Consider the following 24,782-nt stretch of genomic DNA (forward strand, 5'->3'; position numbering starts at 1 on the left):
TAAATTAAATTTAATTTAATTTATTTATTTTTGTCTGTGTTGGGTCTTCGTTTCTGTGCGAGGGCTTTCTCCAGCTGCGGCAAGCGGGGGCCACTCTTCATCGCGGTGCGCGGGCCTTACCCTATCGCAGCCTCTCTTGTTGCGGAGAACAGGCTCCAGACGCGCAGGCTCAGCAATTGTGGCTCACAGGCCCAGTTGCTCTGTGGCATGTGGGATCTTCCCAGACCAGGGCTCGAACCCGTGTCCCCCGCACTAGCAGGCAGACTCTCAACCACTGCGCCACCAGGGAAGCCCTAAAACAATTTCTTAAATGAAGAATAAAGTCGGAGGAATCATTTAATCCAATTTCAAAACTTATTGTAAAGCTACGACAATCAATACTGTGTGGTACTGGCAGAGGGCTAGACACACAGAATAAAACCGAATAGAGAGTCACACATATATGCCCAACTGATTTTTTACAAAGGTTCAAAAGCAATTCAACTTTCAACAAATGGTACTGGAGCAGCTGTTCATGCATAGGGGGAAAAAAATAACTCTGACCTAAATCCATACCTTGTACAAAAATTAAGTCAAGATGTATCACAGAGTTAAATGTGAAATGTAAAACTATAAAACTTGTAGGAAAAAAAATAAGAGAAAATCTCCAGGATCTAGGGCTAGGCTAAGAGTTCTTGGGCTAGGCTAAGAGTTCTTGGACTTGACACCAAAAACATGATTGATAAATAGAAAAACTGACAAATTGGACTTCATCAAAATTTAAAACTTCTGCTGTGTAAAGATCCTGCTAAGGTAAAAAGACAAGTACAGACTAGAAGAAAATGTTTCCAAACCACTTAACAAGACTCATATCTATAATATACAAAGAACTCTTAAAACTCAACAATCCAATTAGAAAATGAGTAAGACATGAAGCAACATTTCACCGAAGAAATAAAGATGGCAAATAAGCACATGAAAAGATGTTCAACATCATTAGCCACTAAAGGAATATAATTAAAGCCAAACGAGTTATTACTAAAACCCTATCCGCATGGCTACAACAAAAAAATGTTGACAATAACAGATGCTGGAAAAGATGTGGAGTAACTGGTGGAAATGTAAAGTGTTACCAGCCACACAGGATAGTAGTTTGGCATTTTCTTAAAAAACTAAATATGCAACTACCATTTGACCGGCAATTGCACTCCTAGGCATTTATCCTGGAGGAATGAAAACTTATGTTAACACAAAACCTGTAAACGAGTATTTATAGTAGCTTTAATCATGATAGCTCCAAACTGGAAACAACCAAGATGTCCTTCAATGGGTAAATGGTTAAACAAATTGCGGTGCAGTAGTATCAATTAATACTATTCAGCAATAAAAAGGAACAAACTATTGATACATGCAATAGATTCTGTAGATGAATCTCCGGAGAATTATGCTGAGTTTTTGAAAATGAAAAAACCAATTCCAAAAGATTACATGCTATATGATTCCATTCATATAACACTCCTGAAGACAAAATTATAGAAATGGAGAACAAATCAGTGGTTGTCAGTGGTTAAGGAGAAGGTTAGTTAATTCCTAGAGACAGAACACAATTTGTACACTTTTGATATGCAAACCAACCAATCCTGAGGTCATATATGCCCACCAGCCCCCTTTCTCAGGCTCCTTCAGTCTGAAACACTATCCTCCTGCCCTAAATCACCCCAAGGCCAGGTATCTGACAACTAGAGGCCACCCTTATAGCCCAGAGCACGCTGAAATTATTAGGACAATCCTAAATCTGCTTACCCTTCCTTGCTTTGCCTTTCCCATAGAAACCACAATAAAGGCTCTTGCCCACACTTTCCCCTTGCTCCCTCTGCCTGCTGACCAACCCTGGTGCCTCCCCATGTGGCCCTGCATAGCGTGGAAGGCCCCCTCCTCTTGGACTGTGAAAACAAACTCTCTTTTCAATGGCAGTTTTCTCCTGATCTGTAGGCCTCACCACACCCGAACAAAAATAAAATCCCAGGTACATTTTAAAAGTGAAATGTTCTGTATCTTGACTGTATCCGTGCCAATATCCTGGTTGTGATGCTGCACTAGAGTTTTTAAGATATTACCATTGGGGGGAAACAGGTACAAACAAGATCTCCCTATATTATGTCTTACAACTGCATGTGAATCTATGATTATCTGAAAATAAAAAGTTTAACTGAAAAAAATGGAAGATTAAAGCAAGTCCCTCCTCTTTTCCATTAATCCACTACTTGAGGTTTTTTGTCAGGAGCCTTTCTACATAGTGAATGGGAGGTTGCAGCGAACAGTAGGAAGTTCCAAATGAACCAACCATGGAACAAATCATTAGGGACAGTAAAGTCTTTGGGTCAAAATCAAAATTCATAGTTGGTGGGGGAGAGACACTTAGAAGGAGGCAATTTAAAGCCATGATCTCAGAGTCATCCTGACAGCAGCAATGTTTGCCTCATGCACCCCTCCGGGAAGCCAGGCATGTGCACGTGTAAGTGGTCCATGTGCGTCCTGCCCAGCGTGGCTCCACTGCCCGAGGCCAGGGCTCTGCAGGGCACAGGGGAAGGTGCAAGGACAATGCTGTTACCGAAGCTTGCTAATCCAGGCCACAGGAAACAAAGGCCCAAGGGCTGGTCATAAAACCACTTGCCGTGTTTTCAGTAAATCTCAGTTTCATGTATTTTCTCACAAAACAAAAGAGAGGAACACCTGGTGCCTTTTATCAAAACTAGCTCTGGTTCTGAAAATAAACCAGCGGGTGAGTTGGGATTCGGTCTGCGGTCATTTCCGCCCTTGGGAGCAGGCCCTGGACAGCGAAGCCACATGGGGAGGGAGCCAGGGGCAGCGGGAAGAGGCTGCCACACCTGCTCCTGCATCTGCTTCATGGAACCAGAACTTCAGGAGGGGCGGCTCTCCCGTCCTCCGGCCACAGGAGCAGGGTGGTCTTCCTGCCCGGCTCGGGCCTCCCACACAACTTCAGCTTTCTGGAGACTCATGTGACAGCTGTGATCAGACCGGACATATGGTTATGTCCTACAACTCCCACTTGATATCTACCATATATTTTTAATAAGATATCATTCCCATCTTCACATACTTTTCATTGATTTTTTTAAAATTTCTTGAGTTCTATACAAAAATACCAACTTGCTTGAATCAGCTTCAGCATTTAGTGGATTATTTTTTTCTTTCTCCACTTTGGTAGGCAGGACCTCATTTGCGGGTTTAGAATTTTAAACTTATCCTTCTCTATGCCCCTAGACACAGCCCACAGGCCCAGAGGGGAGCTGATCACTCCTAGCACCCCCAAAGCCCCTCTCATTTGGCAGTTCAAGCATTTGAAACTAGCAATTATTTAGGAAATCCCAAATATATAAACTACACAGGACCAGCAGTTTTTAAGAAATGTTTTGCTGTCTAATTAGTTTCAGAAATAAACAGGAGTGTTGAGAGAAACGAGGTGGCGGGAGAAGCAGTACAGAAGAAATGGGAAGTGGAGACTTAGGGGATGCCTGGTCCGTGCATGGCCCTCGGAGGCCCACTTGCTGGTCAGAGGCCACGACCTAGGCTGGCTTTCCAGCATGCAGCGCCGGCAAGGAACAAGAGCAATACAAACACAACTTCCTGGGCTTTCCTCTGACCAGGCTCTGGACACCAAGTCCTCTGCCCCCTCAGGGGCCTTGCTTCATCAGACAGCGCCTCTCTCTCCTATATCATCAACCCTCCTCACTGCTGGTTCGTTCCCATCAGCAACTACACATACTCAACACCTGCCTACCTTTAACAAAGGGAAAAAGACCCCTGATCCCATATCATCCTCCAGCTGCCACCCTCCCTCCTTTAAAGGCCATCTGCACTCTCACCTCCCACTTCAGGTGGGCCTTTCAAATCCACTCCACTCTTGCTTCTGAGCCTACCACCAAGTTCACAAGCACCTTCTTGTTACTGAACCCAAGGGTAAGCTTTCAGCCTCATTTTATTTACCCCTTAGTGAACTCTGACTATTACTGACCACCTCTTCTTCTAGAAATATTCATTTTCCTCCAGTTTCTTACTAATTTTCCATTCACCTCTCCAGATGCTCAGCCCCAGCCCTCTTCTGAGTGCCTCCTTCCCAACCATCCCTCATCATCGATGCTCCAGGGGACTCTGACGAGGAGTCTGATACGACAGGATCATCTCCATGACACCACGGTCTCTGCCATGTGATGGTAACACTCGGGCATCTCCCCAGACCTTCAGACACAGGGCCGCTCAACATCCCCACCCAGACGTCACACAAGCACCTCAAAAGCAGTGTGTCCAAAACCGAACCAACGGTCCTCCTCCACCCTCAACCCACCTGGTTGTCTATGTTCCTATCTCAACAGAAAGCATCAACATCCACCCAGCCGCCCGGCAAGACACCCTCGTGTCACTCTGGTCCTTCCCTTTCCTCACCTCTGCACCCATCTCCCAACATTCAACCCATTTCTTTTCTGTGAAAGAATATGTATTCGGGTCCCCATGCCCCATGTTTCCATGTCCCTCAGGTCGATCCACTGTTAATGGGTTAGGCTTCCACCCTCTCACTCGAAACCAATACAGAGCCTCCAAACTCAGCCCTTTGCCTCAGTACCTACACCCTCCAATTATTTCCCTTCCTGTACACACCAAGGAAACTTTTAAAAACACAAATCTAAGAACCTTTTTCTTAAAGTCCTTTCGTGACTCCTACCACCCTCGGCATGGCCAATGCCTTCGTGTAGCTTACAACATTCTGGGGTGATCCAGCCTCATCTACCCACCCTTCCTCATCTCTCGCCTTTCACCTGATGGAACCCCTCCCAGGATACTGCAATTCCCAGGGCCTTGCACAATAGTAGGTGGTCAACAAACATCTGTGAAGCCACTGCGTGAAGCAATAAATGAACGCATAACATCAGAAAAAGGTTCACCAAGGAGTTTTCAAAGTGGGTTCTGAAAGATTAGGAAAATTTTATCCAAAAACGGGGGGAGGATAGGAATTTTGAAAATATGGAAAAAGTGGGTTCAAGGGTTTGATGGTACAAAGTTGCTCCTTATTCTGAATATGAGAAAGTAAGAGGTTCAATGAGGCTGGAGGACAAGTGAGTAGAAGGAAGTGAGACAGGAAGACACACTCAGAGCACGTGTGCCGAGTGAAAGGAGTTGCATGTCTGTCCTTTCCGTTTACCCAAGAGGAGGAAGCTCGTGGGGAGAAGATCCACGGCTACCCCTGAAATAACACACCATCCAGGCCCTCGCCCCAGAGGTCTGCCTGGCCCAGAGGAGGGCCAGTGACAGGAAGCTGGGCGCAGAGCCTGGGGTGGGGGAGGGGGGCAACTTGGTCAATTCATCCTTCAGCCCCCAAATTTCACTTTACTGAACACTTGCTTGAGTGAGAATAGAAACTGACAAAATGTCACAACATTTCTAGAAGGCATTGGCAATACTTAGCAAGTTTAAAATGTGAACACTCTGACCCCGTAATTCCAACCTATGAAATTATTCTATGGCACTAACAGGGTGACCACACCAAAATACATACACAAGGATGTTGTTTATCACGTTAAAAACATAAAATGGAAACAAACTCAATGTCCTTAAATATGGGATTATTAGCCAAATTTTGGTACAGCCAGACAATAAAATATGCACCACTGGGGCTTCACTGGTGGCGCAGTGGTTGAGAATCTGCCTGCCAATGCAGGGGACACGGGTTCGAGCCCTGGTCTGGGAAGATCCCACATGCCGCGGAGCAACTAGGCCCGTGAGCCACAACTACTGATCCTGCGCGTCTGGAGCTTGTGCTCCGCAACAAGAGAGGCCGCGCTAGTGAGAGGCCCGCGCACCGCAATGAAGAGTGGCCCCCGCTTGCTGCAACCAGAGAAAGCCCTTGCACAGAAACGAAGACCCAACACAGCCAAAAATAAATAAATAAATAAATAAAAAATAAAAATAAAGGAATTCCTTAAAAAAAAAAAAAAGCATTATTAAGAGGATGTGACCTATCTCTATAGACTGATATAGAGCTATGCCCACAATACATTTTTTTAAGTTATGACAGTATAAATAGTACCATCCCATTTGTATTTTTAAAATATGTTTTTTTAAAAAAACTCACAAACGTACACACACATCCCCTGAGACTTTCTAAACTTTAAATCAGGAGACGCCAAAAAATAACAGGAAAAGCTAGCACAGCACTTCCTGAGATAGACTTGTGGTGACCACGTGTACAGATTATTTAAGAATGACTTAACTTAGAGCAGTAGTTCTCAAAGTGTGGCCTCTGAACCAGCAGCATCAACATCACCTGGCAACTGGTTAGAATGCAAACTCTTAGCCCCACCCCAGACCTACTGCAGCAGGCATCCGGGGCGTGGGGTCCCCCAGAGGAATGAGGCCCACAAAAGCTTGAGAATCCCCCACCTGGACATCTGGAAACAGTCCTTGAACTAGGGGATAATTTGTCACTTCAGAGTCACTGTGCCAAAAGACTCCTGGGTGTCAGGTGGGGTTTCTCAGGAAGGGAATGAAGGAGGTCTTAGATTTCAGTGAAGAAAAAGAAAAAAAAAGTCTCTTAGGCTCTCTGAGGCCAAGACTCAGTTTGGCGGGGCCCCTACACATGGCAGTTGTAAACGCCGTTAGGTAGAATGAAGGTAGCCAACAGCAAGGCAGAGGCCGGGCAGGGAGGGGTCGGAGGACGGACCTGGGCCTCAGCAGCAATATTCTCTGAGCCTCACTCTCTTGTTCCCATCATCCTCAGAGCTCCAGAAAAGTCTCACAAAAAGTGATTCTGGTCTCAGCTGTTCTGTCGGAAACCATGGAAGGTCACAGAACAAGGAAGTGGAAGGGAAAGCAGTGTCCATCCCCACTCAGGCCAGGAAGAGGGGAGCAGCCTTGCCAGGTTAGCGGGGGAGATGCACCCAGACAAGGGCGACCTCACAGATGTCACCAACAAAAATGGTGCAGTGTGGTGGCAGGGGAGAAGGTCAGAGCCGAAGGACCCCAAGCACACTTGAGCCGGTGCCCTGGGAAATGCTCAGGAAAAGCTGGAGGAGAGACACTGGGCAGGCCTCAGGGTATGGAAAAAAGGGAGCAACTTCTAGAAGTTAAGCTGGAGAGGGTCGTGTTGTCACAATCCGGGACTTAGCAAGAGAAATGGGGAGATCTGGAAAGCTAGATCTGAAAGATGGAACAGTCTTTTAGGACTTCCCTTCAAAGCACTTATCACAATTTTATCTTACATTTACTTGTATGATCATTTAATTGTCTTTCTCCCTATCTAGACTTTAAGCTTCATGAAGGCAGGAACGTGTTTTCATTCACCACTATACCCCCAGCTCCTAGACAGACAGCACATAGTAGGTACCCAAAAATATAGGTTGGACAAATAAACAACTTAAAATTAAAACACTCTGGAGTGTTTGATTATTCTTTCTCTGTATTGTTGACTTTTTGTTTTTGCCAAAAAAGTATATCATCATATGAAATTATGTCACCAAGAAGTATATTATCAAAGGAAGCTATTTCCTTTTTGGAAAGAAAGAGTCATCTCACAAATACAGTGCTGTGGCTTTAGTCTGTGCGTTGTAAACACTCACTGAGAAAGGCAAGAGAATGCAGGTACAAAGTATGATGTATTTCATTGGAAATACACAGAAATACACCCAACAGTGATCATCGGTGATGTCCAGCTTGATGCCCTTAGACACTGCAACATCCCAGAGGGACCTGGTAATCAAAGGTTAATTTTGTGCAGAGGAGTTTTAGCATGAAGTGCTCCCACGGCATCACGATTCATTGAAAACTGCCCATCGCATATGATAAAACAGCACGTGCTACCACGCATCTACAACACAGAGTCATCCTACCAGGGACCGTGCACACATGAGACCCACCCGCCCTCTGAGGGCAGGGAACCCCAGTCACTCCCAGATCTGAGAGCGTGGCTGAGGGGCAGGCAGTGTAGGCTATTTCAGAGGGGACTGCAGAAATGGGGACAATAAATTGAGAAGTTTAGCAAATAATCCCCAGCCGCCTGGCCTAGGAAGCTTCCCCTGACCTGCAGAGGAGTTACAAAATTAAATTTTTATAAACAAATACTTGGCATCTTTTACTTCAAGCAGCAACAGGGCCTCCGCTCATTTTAAAGTGGTTGTACCATCGAGGGTCAGCAGCCCATCTAGCGCCCGGCTCTTGGGGCTGCGTGTCACGGTACTTAACGTGCCCTGTGCACAGGGAGGGATTAATCCTCCGGCAGATGCGACCGAGAGAGGCCTGGCCACAGTCCGCAGCAGAGCTTCCTCAGCCACCGCACTTCTGTCTCAGCATCTCTGCAGCCCGGCCACCACCCAACGCCTCGCACTTCGGTTTGGATGTTGACCTCACACGAAACTCCTCCGGATAAAAGGAATGGGGAGTGCCTCCCTGCCTGCCCACCCCGTGCCTTCCCTCATTCCCCTTGAACTCAGGGTCAGACCTCTGAGGAAGGAGATGCTTATCTGGGAAGAGTCCAGCGGTCAGTCCAAAGAGAGGACTCCCGCCTCCCTCCCTGAAAGGGCTTTTGGAGGGAGCTCGGACACTCCGCCTCGGCGTGCAGGAGCTGGGTAATTGCCGGGCTGACCCTCTGGAGCCTCTTGCCCTGCTCACCTTTCATGGTAATGCCTGGTACAGCCTCATCATGAAATGTGCTTATTAATCTTACCCATTTGACACTGCGCTCTGCTGCCCTGAGCTAGATGTTAGGAGAAAATGATAGGGATAGATTCTGCTCCTGTCAGACTTACCAAGACTTTCAGAAAACCAGACTATCAAAGGCCATCTGTCGCCCACTAGCCAAGCATTCACGGTGACCCCGAAGGTACAAGCAGAATGTTAAAGACACAGATCCGCAAGAGGGAACAGCGAGGAGACCTGGGCCACACCCCAGGCAACCCCTTGCCCCCAGAGAGCCACTCCGGAGCCAGTCCTCCCAGAGATGGCACGCACCAAGCCCCTTCCCTGATTCACGCCTCACTGCTTCATATCTAATTCATCAAAAGACACTTGCGCTTCTCAAATCAGGAACATTTTTATTAGCTTCCCCAGGAGTTTTATGGCACAAAGCCATACCTAATGATTCTATTTTATGGCAAGTTATACATTCAAACAGTGCTCTGAAGTCAGGCAGCAGGTAAGACTCAAATCTTTGTCAAAAAAGATTCCCCCGTTCTTTCACTTTTAAAATGTTTATAAGCTTTCAAACAGTTGGGAAAGTGATGTAGAGCATTTTAACAGGCTTCCCCTCCTCACACGGGGCCCGGCATGGGCTGACGCAAAATGCACCGCACTGTTCGCAACGGGGGCTGATTTTGCCCGCCCACCTCCTCCGCCTGGGGACATCTGGCAATGTCTGGACACAGTTCTGGTTGTCACGACTCGGGGGTTGGTGCTATTGGCATCTAGTAGGAAGAGGCCAGGGATGCTGCCCGACTACACACTATTTTCTGATCATCTGGCCCAAAATGTCAGCAGTGCCAAGGTTAAGAAACCCTGCCTTTGGGCTTCTTCTGGACTAGGCATGGCATCCCTCCCACCCCTGGGACATCAGACACTGATCCAATCACTGTGCCAGGTTTTCAATGCTGGCTAATGAGACTTCTATTCTTTTACGTATTCTTGGTGCACATTTTCAATGAGCAAGAATAAAACATCATCATAAACAAAATGAGGAAAGTGAAAATAAGATCACCTTAGAAGCTCAGAACACATGACAACAGTCACTGTTAACTAAACCCTCCCAATAGTTCCTCTGCACTTTTTAAGCTTCACCCAAAACGGAATTTACCTACTGAAAAAACAAAATAACCAATTCCAGCCATCGGTACTACTGAACACCACCACAGATGTCTGCTGAAAAGCAAAGCAAGTTCTCTGCTATACTGCAGTGATGTGGTCAGTCAGAGCCCTGGACTTGGGAGGGGGTCTGGTCCTGATTCACCACTCCCAAGGGCTGGGGCTCCATCGCTTCCCTTCTCAGAGCTTGAGTTCTCCTGATCAGCACAGTGGAGAGAAAGCAACTTCCCCTCCCAGCCTCCAGGGAATCATGAGAGCCAAATGAGTTCATGGGTAGGAAACTGCTTTGTAAACTGTAAGGAGCTATATAAACATATGTCAATACACTTATGACATTTATACATGTAGGACAATCTGTGACAACAAACCAAGGGTCTTTCAGACTCTTGGATCCTTTTCATGAAATGTCACAGCTAGAAATGATTTTGGAAATCAACTAATCCAACGCTTTAATTTTACAGAATGTGAAGATGACCATTACAGAGGTCAAGTGACCCAGCTAAGGCCACGAAACAGCCCAGACGGGCTCAGGTCATCTACTCCCAAAGCAGGACGCTCCCCACGCCTTCCCATTGGTGACGTCTTCCCTCCCTGTTTTAAGTTCCTAGAGAGAAGCAGCACATCTTACACACAGGGTTCAGAGGGCCTTGAACACAGGAGATAACTATTTGCCGAATCAGCGAATCTTGACTTACTACGTCGTAGCCTGTCGGGGCTCGGTTCCGAGAAGCCACCACCCCCACTCCCGTGATGGGATCCATTGACGTCTCTGGCAAGGCTTCTGAAAGGTCTTTGACTTCAGGCATGGCGGATTGCTCCTGGTTCCGAAAAGGAAAAAGAAAGCGTACAATTCAAACCGAGCATTTAAAGTGAACGATGTCAAGTCTCGCACAGACAGAACCAGTGTCTTGGGGCAAATATCCTGAACTAAGCTCCATGTACCTGGACTGGCTAAGGGAGCCCTGGACCCTTTCCTCAGATCAAGAATTCAAGTCATCTCCGGCCCCTGCTCTTCTCAAGTTAGCTTTGAACACTCTCCTGCCCAGCTGCCTGACTTCTGAACAGATACCACCAGCTTCTCTGAGGATAAATCAGACACGGCTAAATCTAACAGTACCTTCCGTCTCTCTCCCTCACAATACCTCCCTGCAGAAGTGCAGCCTTCCAAATCCACAGCCTCTACCACATCCAAGGGTGGACTGTTCGGGCTGCAGAGCTTTGCAAACACACAGAATAAAGTGCTCTGGGCATGGAGGCCAAGGCATGGCACTGGAGTCCAGGCTCCATGACTTACTAGCTGGTGACCGGGCAAGCAAGAGGTCAGGACACTGACAGTCGCAGAGCTGCTGTGAGAACTAAAGGAGTCACGTAAATCAAGGGCCTGGAGAGGTTCCCCGGCACATAGTAGGCGCTCAACAAAGAGCAGATGAGACTGGAGGGTTTGGGATACAAAGGTCCAGTGTAACTGGCCAGAAACATGGTTGGTGCTGCTCCCAAGAGGACTGGCGGGTCCCTTTGTTGTGTTTAATCCCGCAGGTCATGTGGGCACTTACTCAAAGCTAAGCACTAACAATGGCCATAATTCTTGTTGGGCACTTTGGGAGAAAAGGAGGGAAATGAAATTATTATTCTGCTGTTGATTGCCTCTTGATGTGACCAGAGGAGACAAGCAGAATATAGAGAGCACTGGGTCTGGGCAGCTCGAGTGGCAGTGCACCAGAAAGCAAATAAAAAACGTTAACACCTTACGTAAATGACTTTTAGTGCTTTTAAAAGGACAAGCAGCGAAAAAGAGCAAGTTAAATTCTACCTCCTTCTGCAGCAATTGAATTCCACTGGCTGGAGATCTGCCAGATCTCTCAAGGCTGGTTACTGCTTCTAAAGCAAACCAAACACCCTGCCTAACTAGGCAGGCAGGAGGAATATTCTTAGCTCTCAGCCTAGAATCAGAAAAGGCAGACGCTATTAAAAATGACTACAGCCTCCTGAATAGAAACAACCAGAATGCTGTATGCAAGTTACCGTGTAATCAGCGTCCCCTGGAACCCACGAAAGGCTCCAGAAACAGACTTGTCAGGGCAACGGAGCCAAGTCTCGGATCAAGGCTAGGAAGTGCCGGGCAGCAGCCACACTCTCAGCTTCTGTTTATGACAAAAGCCAAACTAAGTTATGCTTTACTTAATTCTACTGAAAATAAGCTTCTAGAAGCACAGGGCAGGGGGGACAGGACACCAAACCACATCACTGCATCGTTTTCTATTTTCAAATTTCACTTACCAGGCAGTTTTATCTGCATAAAGAACAGGGCTTAATGTTTCCTGCACACAGTAGGCACTAAATAAATATTTATTGACTGAATCCGCATACATGCCCCCAATAAAGAAGGTTTAGAATTAAATATCTGCACCAGCCCAATCCAAAGCAAACACTGATCAAAAAGTACTTCACGTGGAAAACCCCATATTCCTGGTAACATGGAAATAACGTTGCTGCAGTTTGCAAAATATTGGTACCTGCTGTTGGTTACCAAAATGCTTCGCAATTAACAACTCATTAATAGAATGTACAATTCTGCCAGTGCTAAAATATCATGCTGTGAATTTAATAAAGAACATCAGAGGTAAGTGATTTTTTTTTTTAAGATAGTAGTGCTTCTACTATCTGAGAGAGAGAGGGGGTAAGTGAGCATGGGAATAAATAAGAAACATTTTATTAGCTGAGAGATGCCCGTCCTCGGGGCACCACACGCCACGTACTGATGACAACGGCCCTCCTCTGCTCCGCAGCGTGAGCAAGGGCAGGGGGCTGACGCCGCTGCTCCCACAATGCACCGGGCAGCCCGGCACCGGGCCCCAAGATGGCTGCGGGCGGCCTCCCGGAGCAGACAAAGGAGCCGGCGGCCGGGCCCGCGTGCCTGGTCACGGCCCGGCCTGCAGGCTGGGAGGATGCGGCGGGCAGGGCATTAGCACCGAGCATCTCCGATGCACGCCTCCCTCTTTCCTCCCCCGCAGTGACCGTGCCCTGGGGATCCAGCAGCCTTTGTGAGATACAGACAAATGACTCCTCGCCGCGCGGAGCTCCGCGGTGGAGGAAGCACCACCACCAGCAAAGGAAGCTTTTAATGAGAAACGCCCAAGATATCCACGGCAGAGGCAATCACTCAAAGCAGCCTGCCCTGAATTACATATTTTCTGACTGCAAATTACTCTTAACAGCGTCTCTACCGTCACTTCAATTGACCTTCCTAACAAAAGGCCATTTATTAACTAGCTCTCGGTGCTCCCCGGGCTGTGCGAAGCCTCCAGCCAGAAGGGATGGCACCACTGTGTCCGCGGCTGCCCGGGTCACAGGCCAGGCCTCTGCGAGGGGGAGAAGAGGCCATTAATGCCGGGCTGCAGAGCAGACCTGCCGCGGGGAGAGGAGCGGGGGAAGCAGGGTGTTTAAGGCTAACATTAACCTGTCTTGCAAGATGCGATGCTGGGCTACAGCAGAAAACGCGAAGGCCTACTTGCAACAGCTGGTGTCATCCTCAGCACTCCCCACCCAGCACCCACCTCTATCTCCAAATCCTAGCTGCACACAGAACACACTAACACACCTCCCCGCATCTGAACAGCACCCTGCAATTACCAAAAAGCTTTCTCGGGCTCCTTCTCAATCGATGCTCACACCAAACCTAGAAGGTGGCTGGGGCGTATTATCCCTATTTTAGAGGAAAAAAACGGAAGCCTGGAGTTCTCAGACACCACGAGCTGGCAGAGGGCAGAGCCCAACAGGACCTCTGGCCCTCCTTCCCCAGTCTGGTCTGCTTTCCATACACTGTGCAGAGAGAGACGGACTTCCCATCCGATATCCATCAAGAAAGCACTTTGAACACCAATTATATTTTAAAATGCCAACGCTCTTCTTTCTCTAGCTGTAGCCCAGTAACGGAAGCAAGGGGAAGAAGAGTACAGAAAGATAGAAGTAACATGGGATTAATTTTCCCCACACCTCAGTTTCAAGATTCAACATTTCCCTCATAAATAATTTACAACAATAAAAATGAGCTAAGGCCATGTTTGTGTACGACGGAGGTAAATTTAGACCTAATGAGGGAGATCTGAGCCCGGCACAGGAGGGAATAGGTTGATGTATAGCACAGTGTGAGTGCGATCCATGGCACACGGGGGCTCCATGACCAACTGGAAGTCACAGGGCCACCCGGGGTGGAGGTGCAATTGGGGAAACTTCTACCGTCCCAGCTGTGGCTACAAGGAGGGCTTCCACAGAAAAAGCCAAAAGTTGATGCAGTATTTTAGAGGCCAAGATAACAGATGTTGAGATTTCTGAGAACTACAGGATTGAGCCAACCTGAAGCTAAGTCGGTTCTCAGTAAACGCGAGGTAAGGAATGAAGATGGCGGCAGCACCTGGGAGTCACATCTGCCCTCGGGCAGGGAGAGAGTACATTGGTGACACTGACCTTGAGCTAGTCCTCCTAGCTTGACCTCGCAGGTCATTTGGTCCCTATCCCAACCTCTACCCTGAGTGTGCAGCCAGCCTCACTCAGATCACTGCCAAGGCTGGGGGCTACAGAGCCTCGCTCTGGACAGGCGTGCCGTGTCTGCCCCAAGAGGATTTCTCTGCAAGGTGGGGAGAGAGACAGAGAATGAGTGTGTGTGTGTGTGTGTGTGTGTGTTGTACATACTGGGACTAGAGGGGCTGGATGGGGTCAGTTAGGGTGAGGTGTGATTTCCAGGCCAGCAGGATTTTTTCCACGCTGTGCTCAATGAGTTCTATCCAATAACATTGGGTAAGAGAACAGCTTCCTGCGTGAGCCTGCAATGCTGCAAACAGTGCCTGGGGGAGGCCCCAGCTCCCAGCACTGCAGCACCTCACCAGTGCTGTCATCCCAGGTTCACGGAGAAATGAACTTTAACTATAAAGCCCCTTCATACAGACAGCACACGGCTCCCCTGTAGCTGATCAAAGAATCACTCCAACAGTGTGCTTAATCCCTAAAAGTCAGCAGTGCTGGGCTTAACTGATGCTGACCATTGTTTCAGAATCAAAGGCGTGCCTCCCGGCCCCGGTCTGGGAGAAAACCAAGCTACTGTATCACAGTTGAAAACTCAGGGGAACTTTGATATCATCTCTGTTTAATTTCCCCGGCCCTGTGAGCCTGGGGTTTATCTCGTTTTATCAGCTCCAGTACTGAAATCAAAACCCAACTAGCAGAGCTCAGACCTCTCTCCACGGAGGCCCTTCCAGCAGCAGGGTGGGGTGCAGGCCGAGCAGTTTAAAGCACTTTGCGCGGGGGGAGGCAACAACTGCCGAGGGGCAGGGGGTGCTGCCTTCAAAGGAGGCGCAGCAGGGACCCCGGGCGAGGAAGGAAGGCCGACTCAGAAGCGGAGCCCTCGCTGCCCACCAAGGCTGAAGGCAGGACTCGCACACAACTTTTGAGGACAGTAATTTCAAAGTATTGCGGGGGGAGCAGGTTAAATTGGGCGACTGTAGTTGAAATGACAAAACCAGTGAGTTAATGAAGTCCCTACAGAAGGATGAACCTGTGATCAGATTGTTTGAAATCCAAAGTCAAGGGCACAAAAGACAAACTGTCTGCCCACATCTAGCAGCTTGTGGGGCTGGGGAAAAGCAGTGGATAAATATTTCACTCCCTGTGGGAAACGGCCAAAGAGCAGGGCCTCCACTGAGAACGGCCATCCCCCAGTAAAAGCTCCGGCTCTGGCCGTCGTGGGGCAGCTCTCTGCCTGTTTCCCAGCAGCAGCAGTGGTACCAGTGGGCTGCGGGGAACCCATGCCCTCCTCTGTTGCTCCATAATTCCTGGCACCTTCCTGCTAAAAAATCTTAAGCAGGGGACAGAGGACAGGGGAGGCCAGACTTCACCAATGCACCCACAACACACACAAATACACAAACTGGGCCACCTCAGGCAGCCCTGGTGCAGAGCCCTACCTCCTAAGGAGACTGCAGGCTGAGGCTAGAGTCCCTGCAGCAACCAGGCAAATGGCCAGCCGGCTCTGGGGGCTGCCCATGGGGGACACAGGCTGAGAGGCGTCCACTACGGAACCTCAGGATAGCATCCTGGCGCCACCTGTACTTGGGCCCGGACCACTTATCTAGTGACCAGTCAGAAACCAAATCGTTCTGACAAATGCTGTTGAGTACGACCTGGTGGCAACAGGCCACAGGCTGCTGGGAAGGCTGCTAAGATACTGGGGAACTAAAGCAAATATTTTCCTAAGCTCCCCTAGATCACAAAGAACTTTCCAGCTAGGGAACTAACAATGGCAAGCACTTCCTTTTTCTCCAGTGAAGGTCTGTTACTTCTAATAGGAGAATCTGGTGTACAAATGCATCCATTCCATCAGACCTATGTTTAGACTGATATTAACCATTTGATTACCAAACAGATTTTCCATAAACCATGTGAGGCGGGCCTGGGGTTTGGGCTGCTGCAGCCTGTACAGTGCAGTGCTAGGTCCCGGAGTTCTCTCTCCCCAGATAAATCAGGATCAAGTTCTACAGCACTGCCGTGGCCAAAGGCCTGCCCCTATAGGCCCGAATGTGAAAAACCAGGGAGCCTGGTGCTGGGGAGGAGGGGGCGTTCTCCAGTACACTGTGAGCCCCACCACAACCTGCAACTTGCTCACAATCACTGCAAATGAAGGTCGTCCCCACCCACTCCCATCAGGTCTAGTGTCATACTGTCCCCTGGAGAGAAGGAAGAAGGACACCGACGGAAGGCAGATGCCCTACAAATGAACCCACCCCAGGAGGTCCCAAGAGCAACATTCTCTTGATATTCGGTGACATAAAACGGTCACAGCCTTGGCTTGATGGCCACAGTGTACAGAGTAAAAATGTCACCTCAACGCCGGGCAAATGGGCTCCCAGGCCAGAATCATCAGAACACCTGGCTTCAGGTCAGCAGACACCTCCCATCACTACCACCCGCTCTGTGACTTGCACATGGGTCTTCAGAGTTTCTATAATCATTCTGTGTGCTGATGACTTCCAAATTACCTCCATGGCCCGGACTTTTCTCCTGAGACTCAGACGAGTGTATCTAGTACCCTGTTGGCTACGGTCACCCACACGTCCCATTAATACCTCAAACCTGGCTGACCTTGCCATCCTCCCACCTGAAGCATCTCCCACGTTCCTGGTACCTAACAGGACCTGGTGCGTAACAGTCAGCCCACAAATGTTTACGGAGGGCCCTTGTGCTGAGCATGAAACAATGGTGAAGATGGAAACCCCAACATTCTGGATGAGGAGTTCTCAAACTCTAGCATGCATGAGTCATCTAAGGAATTCGTTAAAACAGTCTTAAAGCCACTCCCAGAGATACTGATTCAACAGGTCTAGGATGGGGCCTGAGAAGCTGCATTTCTTTTCTTTTTTATAAATTTATTTTATTTTATTCATTTTTATTTTTGGCTGTGTTGAGTCTTCGTTGCTGTGCACAGGCTTTCTATAGTTGCAGTGAGCGGGGGATACTCTTCATTGCGGTGTGCAGTCTTTTCATTGTGGTGGCTTCTCTTGTTGCAGACCACAGGCTCTAGGAGCATGGGCTTCAGTAGCTGTGGCGCTCAGGCTCAGTAGTTGTGGCACACAGGCTTAGTTGCTCCGCGGCATTTGGGATCTTCCTGGACCAGGGATCAAACCCGTGTCCCCTGCATTGGCAGGCGGATTCTTAACCACTGCGCCACCAGGGAAGTCCCAGAAGCTGCATTTCTAACAAGATCCAGGCGATGCTGAAACAGCAGGTCCATAGTCCAAACTCTGACTACAAGGCAGTAGGTACTCATTAGATGTTTGATGAAGGAAGGAAGGGAGGGAGGGAGGGAGGAAGGAACCTGAAGCTCATCATCCATGGGGAACAGCCTCAGAGTAAGTCCCCCAGTCTTTCCCTCCCCAACACAGGTTGCCCAAGAGCACCCAGTTCCTCCCCTATGGCACCCATCCCACCATTCAAAATCTGGGTCACATCTCCCATTCACCCCAAACCTTCCCCACTGCCCAGCCAGACAGGTGCTGTCACTAAGAATCCTGATGTTGTCGAAGGACATGGCCTTAGCACATACATGTGCACACATGCACGCATGCACATACACACTTACACACAGAGTCTTGCCTCTCAGAAGGCTATAATACTTTCCCTGGCAGAACATCAGTTGTGCAAAGGTATATGTCCACCACAGTGCCTAGCCCACAATGAGAACTCAATAAATGGATTACGGATAGATGGATGGATGGATGGACGGATGGACGGGAGGATGGATGAATGAAGTTCCTGTCCTCCTCTCAAAATCGCCAATGTTTCATCAGATTAAGGAGGGCATGTAAAGCAGCAGAGGCAATGGTGAGAGTGCCACACTGGGGTCACTGATGCTCCATGCAGGACAAACACCACGATCCCAGGGCTGGGCCATCTGACGAGGAAGGGAGGTGGGACTGTGGCACTTCAGGGGGTTCCAGAAGTGGGTGTGACTCAGCTGGAGCAGGCTGGATGAGGGCCTGGCAGGAGGCTGCACGAAGACTCCCCTAAGGAGTTTGTAAAAACCACAGCTGCCTGTTCCAACCCCCAGGTTCTGATCTCATTGATATGGGCTGGGTCAGAGACTGGAGAATGCAGAGCCCAGGTGCAGTGCCACTGTGCTGGGTGACACAGCGACGAATAAGTCATGGGTACCACCTGCAGGGCTCACGGGCTGGAGGAAATGTCCCGAAAGAAAGGGACCACAAATGAGGGGATGCTCCCTTTTGCTGGGCAGTCAGGGAGCTGGGCTTCCTGAAAGATGGAGGGTGCAGAGTACTGCAAGGAGTGCAGGCAGAAGACACGGCACCAACGGTGGCGTGAACAGTCCCGGACTGTCTGGGAAACTGTAAGTAGCAGATGGGCTCTGAAACAAGCTTATGAAATGCTTAAACAAACAAACAAACAAATAAACAAAACCATTAGAAACCTGTCTGCACTTCTCTGCTGTTTCTAAGGTCTAAGTAATGATGTGGATCTACAGGAAGGAGCGCCCCAGTGGTCAGAAGGAAGGGATTCCCAAGTCTTGCGTTCCTATTTCCTCTCCTGTAAATGAATGCTTCTCAAGCCAAGGCCACTTCCTGCAGACCCTATAGGGCCTCTTCATGCTATTAGCTCAGGGAAGGATTGGGAGGTAAAGCAGAGGAATGGAAAGGGTGCAGACTTTGGACTCAGAGGGACCAGGGCTTGAGTCGCAGCTCTGACACAGCTGTGTGACCCCAAGCAACTCAACTGAATTGGGTCTAAGTTTCCATGCCCCTCAAATTGGAATAATGGATTATAATATTTTCTTTACAGGGTTTTAACGTGTATAAAGAACTTGCAGAACTTCCATCAAAAGATACAATCAACAGAGTGAAAAGACATCCAAAAGAATGGGAGAAAATATTTGCAAATCATATATCTGATAAGAGGTTAAAATCCAAATCTATTAAGAACTCCTACAACTTAGCAATAACAAAAAGCAAATAACTCGATGAAAAAATGGGGAAAGGACTTGAAAAAGGACATTTCTCCAAAGCTGATATACAAATGGCCAACGAGCCTCTGAAAAGATGTTCAACATCATTACTCATTAGGGAAATGCAAACCAAAACCACAGTGAGATATCATCTCATACCCATTAGGATGGCTGCTACCAAAAACCAGAAAATTAGTGTTGGTGAGGATGTGGAAAAATCGGAAACCTGGTGCACTGTTGGTGGTAATGGAAATGCAGCAGCTATGGAAAACAGTGTGGTGATTCCTCAAAAAATGAAAAATAGAATTACTATATGATCTGGCAATTCCACTTCTGGATCTATACCCAAAAGAACTGAATACAGGGTCTCAAAGAGATATTTGTACATACATGTTCACAGCAGCATTATTTGCCATAGCCAAAAGGTGGAAGCAACCCAAGTGTCCATAGACAGATAAATGGATAAGCAAAATGTGGTCTATACATACAATGTAGTATTATTCAGTCTTAAAAAAGGAAGGAAATTCTGACACATGTTGCAGTGTGGGTGAACCTTGAAGACATTATGCTAAGTGACATAAGGCAGTCACAAAGAGACAAATACTCACAAATATGATTCCATTTATATGAGGTACTTGGAGTAGTCAAATTCCTAGAAAGTAGAATGGTGGTTGCCAGAGGCTGGGGAGGGGGAAACAGGAGTTTTATGAGTACAGTTGACCTTTGAACAATGAAGGGGTTAGGAGTGCCAAACCTTCCAGCAGTAGAAAATCCAAATATACCTTATAGTTGGCCCTCCAAATTCGAAGTTCCTCTGTATCTGTGGTTCTGCATCTGGGGATTCAACCGACCGCGGATGGTGTAGTACTGCAGTAGTTACTATGGAAACAATTCCACGTATAAGTGGACCTGTGCAGTTCATACCCATGTTGTTCAAGAGTCAACTGTATAGAGTTTCAGTTGTGCAAGATGAAAAAGTTCTGGAGATTCGTTGCACAACAAAATGAATATACTTAATGCCACTGATGCATACATTTAAAAACAATTAGGATGGTAAATTTTATTTTGTGCGTTTCATAATATTTTTAAAAAGCATCTATAATTGGGGTTCTCAAATTTCAGTAAGCATCAGTACAACCCAAGATTCTTGTTAAACATGCAGATTCTGGGGCCCCTTCCCCAGATATTCTGATTCAAGATCTGGGTTTGAGGCCCTGGGTTCTGCATTTTAATAAACATCCTAAGGATTCTTAGTTCATTAAGAATTCATTTATTTCTCTCTCCTAAAGGATATTCTTTTGAACATTCTGCTGTGCTGATCAGTATCTGTTTGAAAAAAAAGAAAAAAGTGTGGACTTCCCTGGTGGTGCAGTGGTTAAGAATCCGCCTGCCAATGCAGGAGACACAGGTTCGAGCCCTGGTCCGGGAAGATCCCACATTCCGCAGAGCAACTAAGCCCGTGCACCACAACTACTGAACCTGCGCTGTAGAGCCCACGAGCCACAACTACTGAGCCTGCGTGCTGCAACTACTGAAGCCCATGAGCCTAGAGCCCGTGCTCTGCAACAAGAGAAGCCACCACAGTGAGAAGCCCGCGCACCGCAACGAAGAGTAGCCCCCGCTCGCCGCAACCAGAGAAAGCCCGCGTGCAGCAACGAAGACCCAACGCAGCCAAAAATAAAATAAATAAATAAATTTATTAAAAAAAAAAAAAGTGTGTGTGTGTGTGTGTGTAGAACGATCCCGTGTTGATCCTAGCCACAGGCCCAGCAAGATGGCCCTCCAGTCTTCAGGGGAGTATGAGCTGCAAAGCTCTAGTATGTGACCCCTGGGCTCTAGGCCCACGGGCCTCTCACATTTCAGCCTAGACAAGCTCTGCATCCCGCCAGAAGTGTGTCAAGTAAACCAACGCTTGCCCACAGGATGTCCCCAACAAGAAGGCAACGTCAAGCACACCCTGCCTCCCAAGCAGCTGGGGAGAAGAGATGTGAGGTAGGCAACCCCGCTGCAAACAGTGCCGACAACTCAGGGAAACCACAATTCCCAAGGGTGGCCCAGCGAGCACGAGGCCAAGGAGAGCCAGTGGGGCCGGTGCAACGCTGGTCAGGGAGGGCCTCAGAGACAGCGAGAACAGCCTGGGGAGAGGCAGCTCATTCAAGGAACCCAGGCCTCCCCTCCCACAAGCCAACGCGCAAATGAGACCGCTCACTCAACCACAGCCAACTAAATACAGTGTTCTCAGCCCACCGCATCCAACCATGTAGTCATTTGTTATCTTCACCATCATAATAGCACCTTTGACATTTCCCACTCTTGACCCCAACACCATCATGACTTTCCAGTGTGGCAAGGATGTCGCTCTTTGAGCACGAAGCATGGAGCAGTTCCAACCCGCTAAGGCAGAGGGGCCGGGGACACTGGGATTCTGATGCCCCCAGAAGCAAATCTGCTGTGAAACTGATAGAGATGAACCTTCAGCGCCCACTCCCCCCTTCCAAGGCCCTGAGGGGGATCACAATGTGTTCACACGGTTGTATGGTTTTGTAAAGCACCAAGATATCCTTGTACACAAACAAGATATTCTTGCATTGCTCTTCTTATAGTCCTCCCCCACCACAACAAACTGTCAAAACAGCAGACCCACAAAACCGGTGTCTGCCGTTAGATCCCACTTACATTTAGTGAGGACCCGCCAACCCCCTCCACAGTGTCACACACATTCATACACATTAGCCCATTCAGCCTTACGGGGTAGGTTTTATTCTTAGGCCCCTTTAACAAATGAGGAAATGGGGATTCAGAAAGGTCCCATGAGGTTCCATGACTTGCCTAGGGTCTCCTGGGTTCCAGGAGGTAAACGGAGGTTCCAAGCCCAGTGTTCTTTCTACTCTACCATCCCTTCCTAGTGGCCCTAAATAGTAACCACAAACAGAAAGGCACTCTAAAAAAAACTGAAGCTACTCTTCTGATTAACCAGTTAACAAACCCTTAATAATAACCACTAAGTTTTAATTTTTTTCATTTTATTTTTTTAACCACGCCATGCAGCACGCGGGATCTTAGTTCCCCAACCAGGGATCAAACCTGTGCCCCCTGCAGTGGAAGCACAGAGTCTTAACCAGTGGACCGCCAGGGAAGTCCCAATAACCACTAATTTCTATTAACTACTTGCCCTGTGGCATGAATGAAGCTGAGCACTTCTCTTATAATATTTCATTTACTTCTCACTATAATTCTATGAGATAGATATTATCATTAGCCTCACTCTACAGATGAGGAAACTGAGGCTCAGAAAAGTTCACTAATTTCCCTAAGAACACACAGTAATTAGGAAAGCCAAGGCTTAACCTGAGGCCTAATTATAAGTCCTTGCATTTAATCATGGTGCACTGTTCCAGCTAAAAGTGGGGAAAAGCCCACCAGCGGGAAGGAGGCCGGGCAGGGAAATGCCTTCAGCATAAATCAGGAGTGCGGCCTAAAAGCTAAAAGGAAAGAATGAAAAATGTGGATTAAAGAAGATGATCCTAAGCTCAAATGAACCAGTAATTGCTATGTCAACTGCTTCACATGGGTCTTGGTGCCCACGTCCCAGAAGAGGCCCCATTTAAATATTCTATGCATGGCACAATGTCTTGAAATACCTGGTTCAATTTCCCACAAGCAAGAAAGGTGTCACCTGTCTCCTGTACTAATCTTCTGAGTACACTGAGTTTTTGAGTTAGTCTAGGCTTCCACACAGCTTATCTCCTAACTTTTCTAAGGCTTTTCTGGTGCAGCTGGTAAGATTTTCTTGCCCTGTTAAAATGAGATGAGATCCAGCCAGCTGTCGAGAAATGTACAATGAGATTATACTGAGAAGGAATCACGGAGACAAAGACCCCTAAAGAGACTCTGGCCTGCTGTCTGCTTTGTGGCAGAAAACTGAGCGGGGGCTGGTTCGTGGGTGGGGGCGGGGAGCAGAGACGGCGCAACAGCCGTTTGCCTTTTGCCCTCCTGGGGCCTTCCCCTGTGCCTTGCTGAAGAGGCTGCAGAGGGGCAGGGAATACAAGAGTCATTTTTAATGGCCGGAAAGGCTGGTGATTCAGGAAGAGTTGTGTGTTGGTAACAAAGAGGACGAAGATGATCATGGGTCTGCCTTCTTCACCCGGCCCCTGCCCCTGAGCCTCATTTGCGCTGGAGTCCCCGTGGGGTGACCATCAACAGGCGCACCATCCTTCGAGGATGGGTACTCTGGGTCTTGGGTGCCCCGGCCGGCACCTCACCTTGCACACAGGTGCCCTGGAGTTTGGGTGTCCTCTCTGCTCTGCCCAGGTCACAGATAAGGCCGCACCCTAGATCATGCCCGAGGCTCAGGTGCAGTCAGCTCGGCACCCACGTGACCACAGAGAGTGGCCACCCGGGCCCGGCCAGTGAAACCACTGTCCGGGTCTGTGCAGGTGGCCGCCGTGCCCCGGCACAGGTGGGCCGCCTCACCTCTCACTTGGGCGGACGTGGCTCTCGGGAGCCCTCACCAGCCCCGGCCCAGGGGACGCTGCTCGCACCCTGGTCCCTGAGCTCCCTCCGGCTCCGCCAAGCCGCAAGGCCAAGCCGGGGACGGGAAGCCACGGCGCGCGCAGGGCCGAGCAGAGGCCGCCGGGCCTGTCCCCGCGGCCGGCCGGGCACACAGCCCACAGGCCTCGGGGTGGCCCGGCTCCGCCCGCCCACCCGCCCCTCGGCCCGGGGCCCGCGCCGGCCCGCCCGCCCGCCCGCGGGGGCAGCAGGGCCGGCTCGGCCGAGCCTCCGCGGCGCCCGGCCCGCCCCGCCCGGCCTCACTTAACTGTTCCCCGCTGGGGCGGCGGTGGCGGCGGCTGCGGCGGCGGCGGGTCCCGGCTCCGTCTCACGCAGAAGCAGCTTCTCATCGCCCGGGCGGCGCGGAAGGGGCCGGGCCCGGGGCCCAGGCGGCGGGGCCGGCGCCGCAGGTCGAGCGCGAGCCTCACCGGGGAGCGGCAGCGGCAGGGGCGGGGCGCGGCCTGGCGGCGGCGGCGGCAGCAACAACAACGGCGGCTCCTTCCGCGGGCCGCGGCGGCGGGCCGGGGCCTCCCGGCTCTGGCGCTGGCTCCGTGGGAGGCGCCGGGCGCCCGAGGCTGGCTCGGGCGGGAGGAGGGAGCGGGAGCCCTCGCGTCCGGAGCCCGCGCCGCCGCCTGGCCAGCACCCCGCCTCCCCACGGCCCGGCCCGTTAGCCCCGGGCAGGGCCCCGGCACCGCCGACTTGGCCTCTCTGATACGCAGGCGGCCCCCGCCCCAGCCCAGACCCACGGGAGCCCCGGGCCTGTCGGAGCCTGGGCCCCAATTGCCCCTTCCCCCAAGTTGGCCTCTTCCAGGGACCCGCAGCCTCCTCAGCTCTCCTAGGCCTCACTGTACCGTAGACTAATCCTTCAGCACAGCCTGAGATCCCT

The 24,782-nt window shown here is 49.5% G+C and overlaps 1 protein-coding gene across 1 annotated transcript in view; it reads right to left on the bottom strand.

Annotated features, from left to right (window-relative positions):
* Nucleotides 1-24,319, bottom strand: part of LOC133097755 (multivesicular body subunit 12B) — a 72,678-nt gene extending 48,359 nt beyond the window's left edge. The window contains exons 1-2 of the mRNA XM_061199922.1: nt 24,166-24,319; nt 10,539-10,661 (exon numbers count right to left, since the gene is read on the bottom strand). Of these exons, the coding sequence (XP_061055905.1) occupies nt 10,539-10,661; nt 24,166-24,246 (204 nt within the window). The 5' untranslated portion in view covers nt 24,247-24,319. The remainder of the gene's footprint in view (nt 1-10,538; nt 10,662-24,165) is intronic.
* Nucleotides 24,320-24,782: the final 463 nt, after the last annotated feature.

This window comes from Eubalaena glacialis, chromosome 9, assembly GCF_028564815.1.
Source record: "Eubalaena glacialis isolate mEubGla1 chromosome 9, mEubGla1.1.hap2.+ XY, whole genome shotgun sequence".
Taxonomy (NCBI): domain Eukaryota; kingdom Metazoa; phylum Chordata; class Mammalia; order Artiodactyla; family Balaenidae; genus Eubalaena; species Eubalaena glacialis.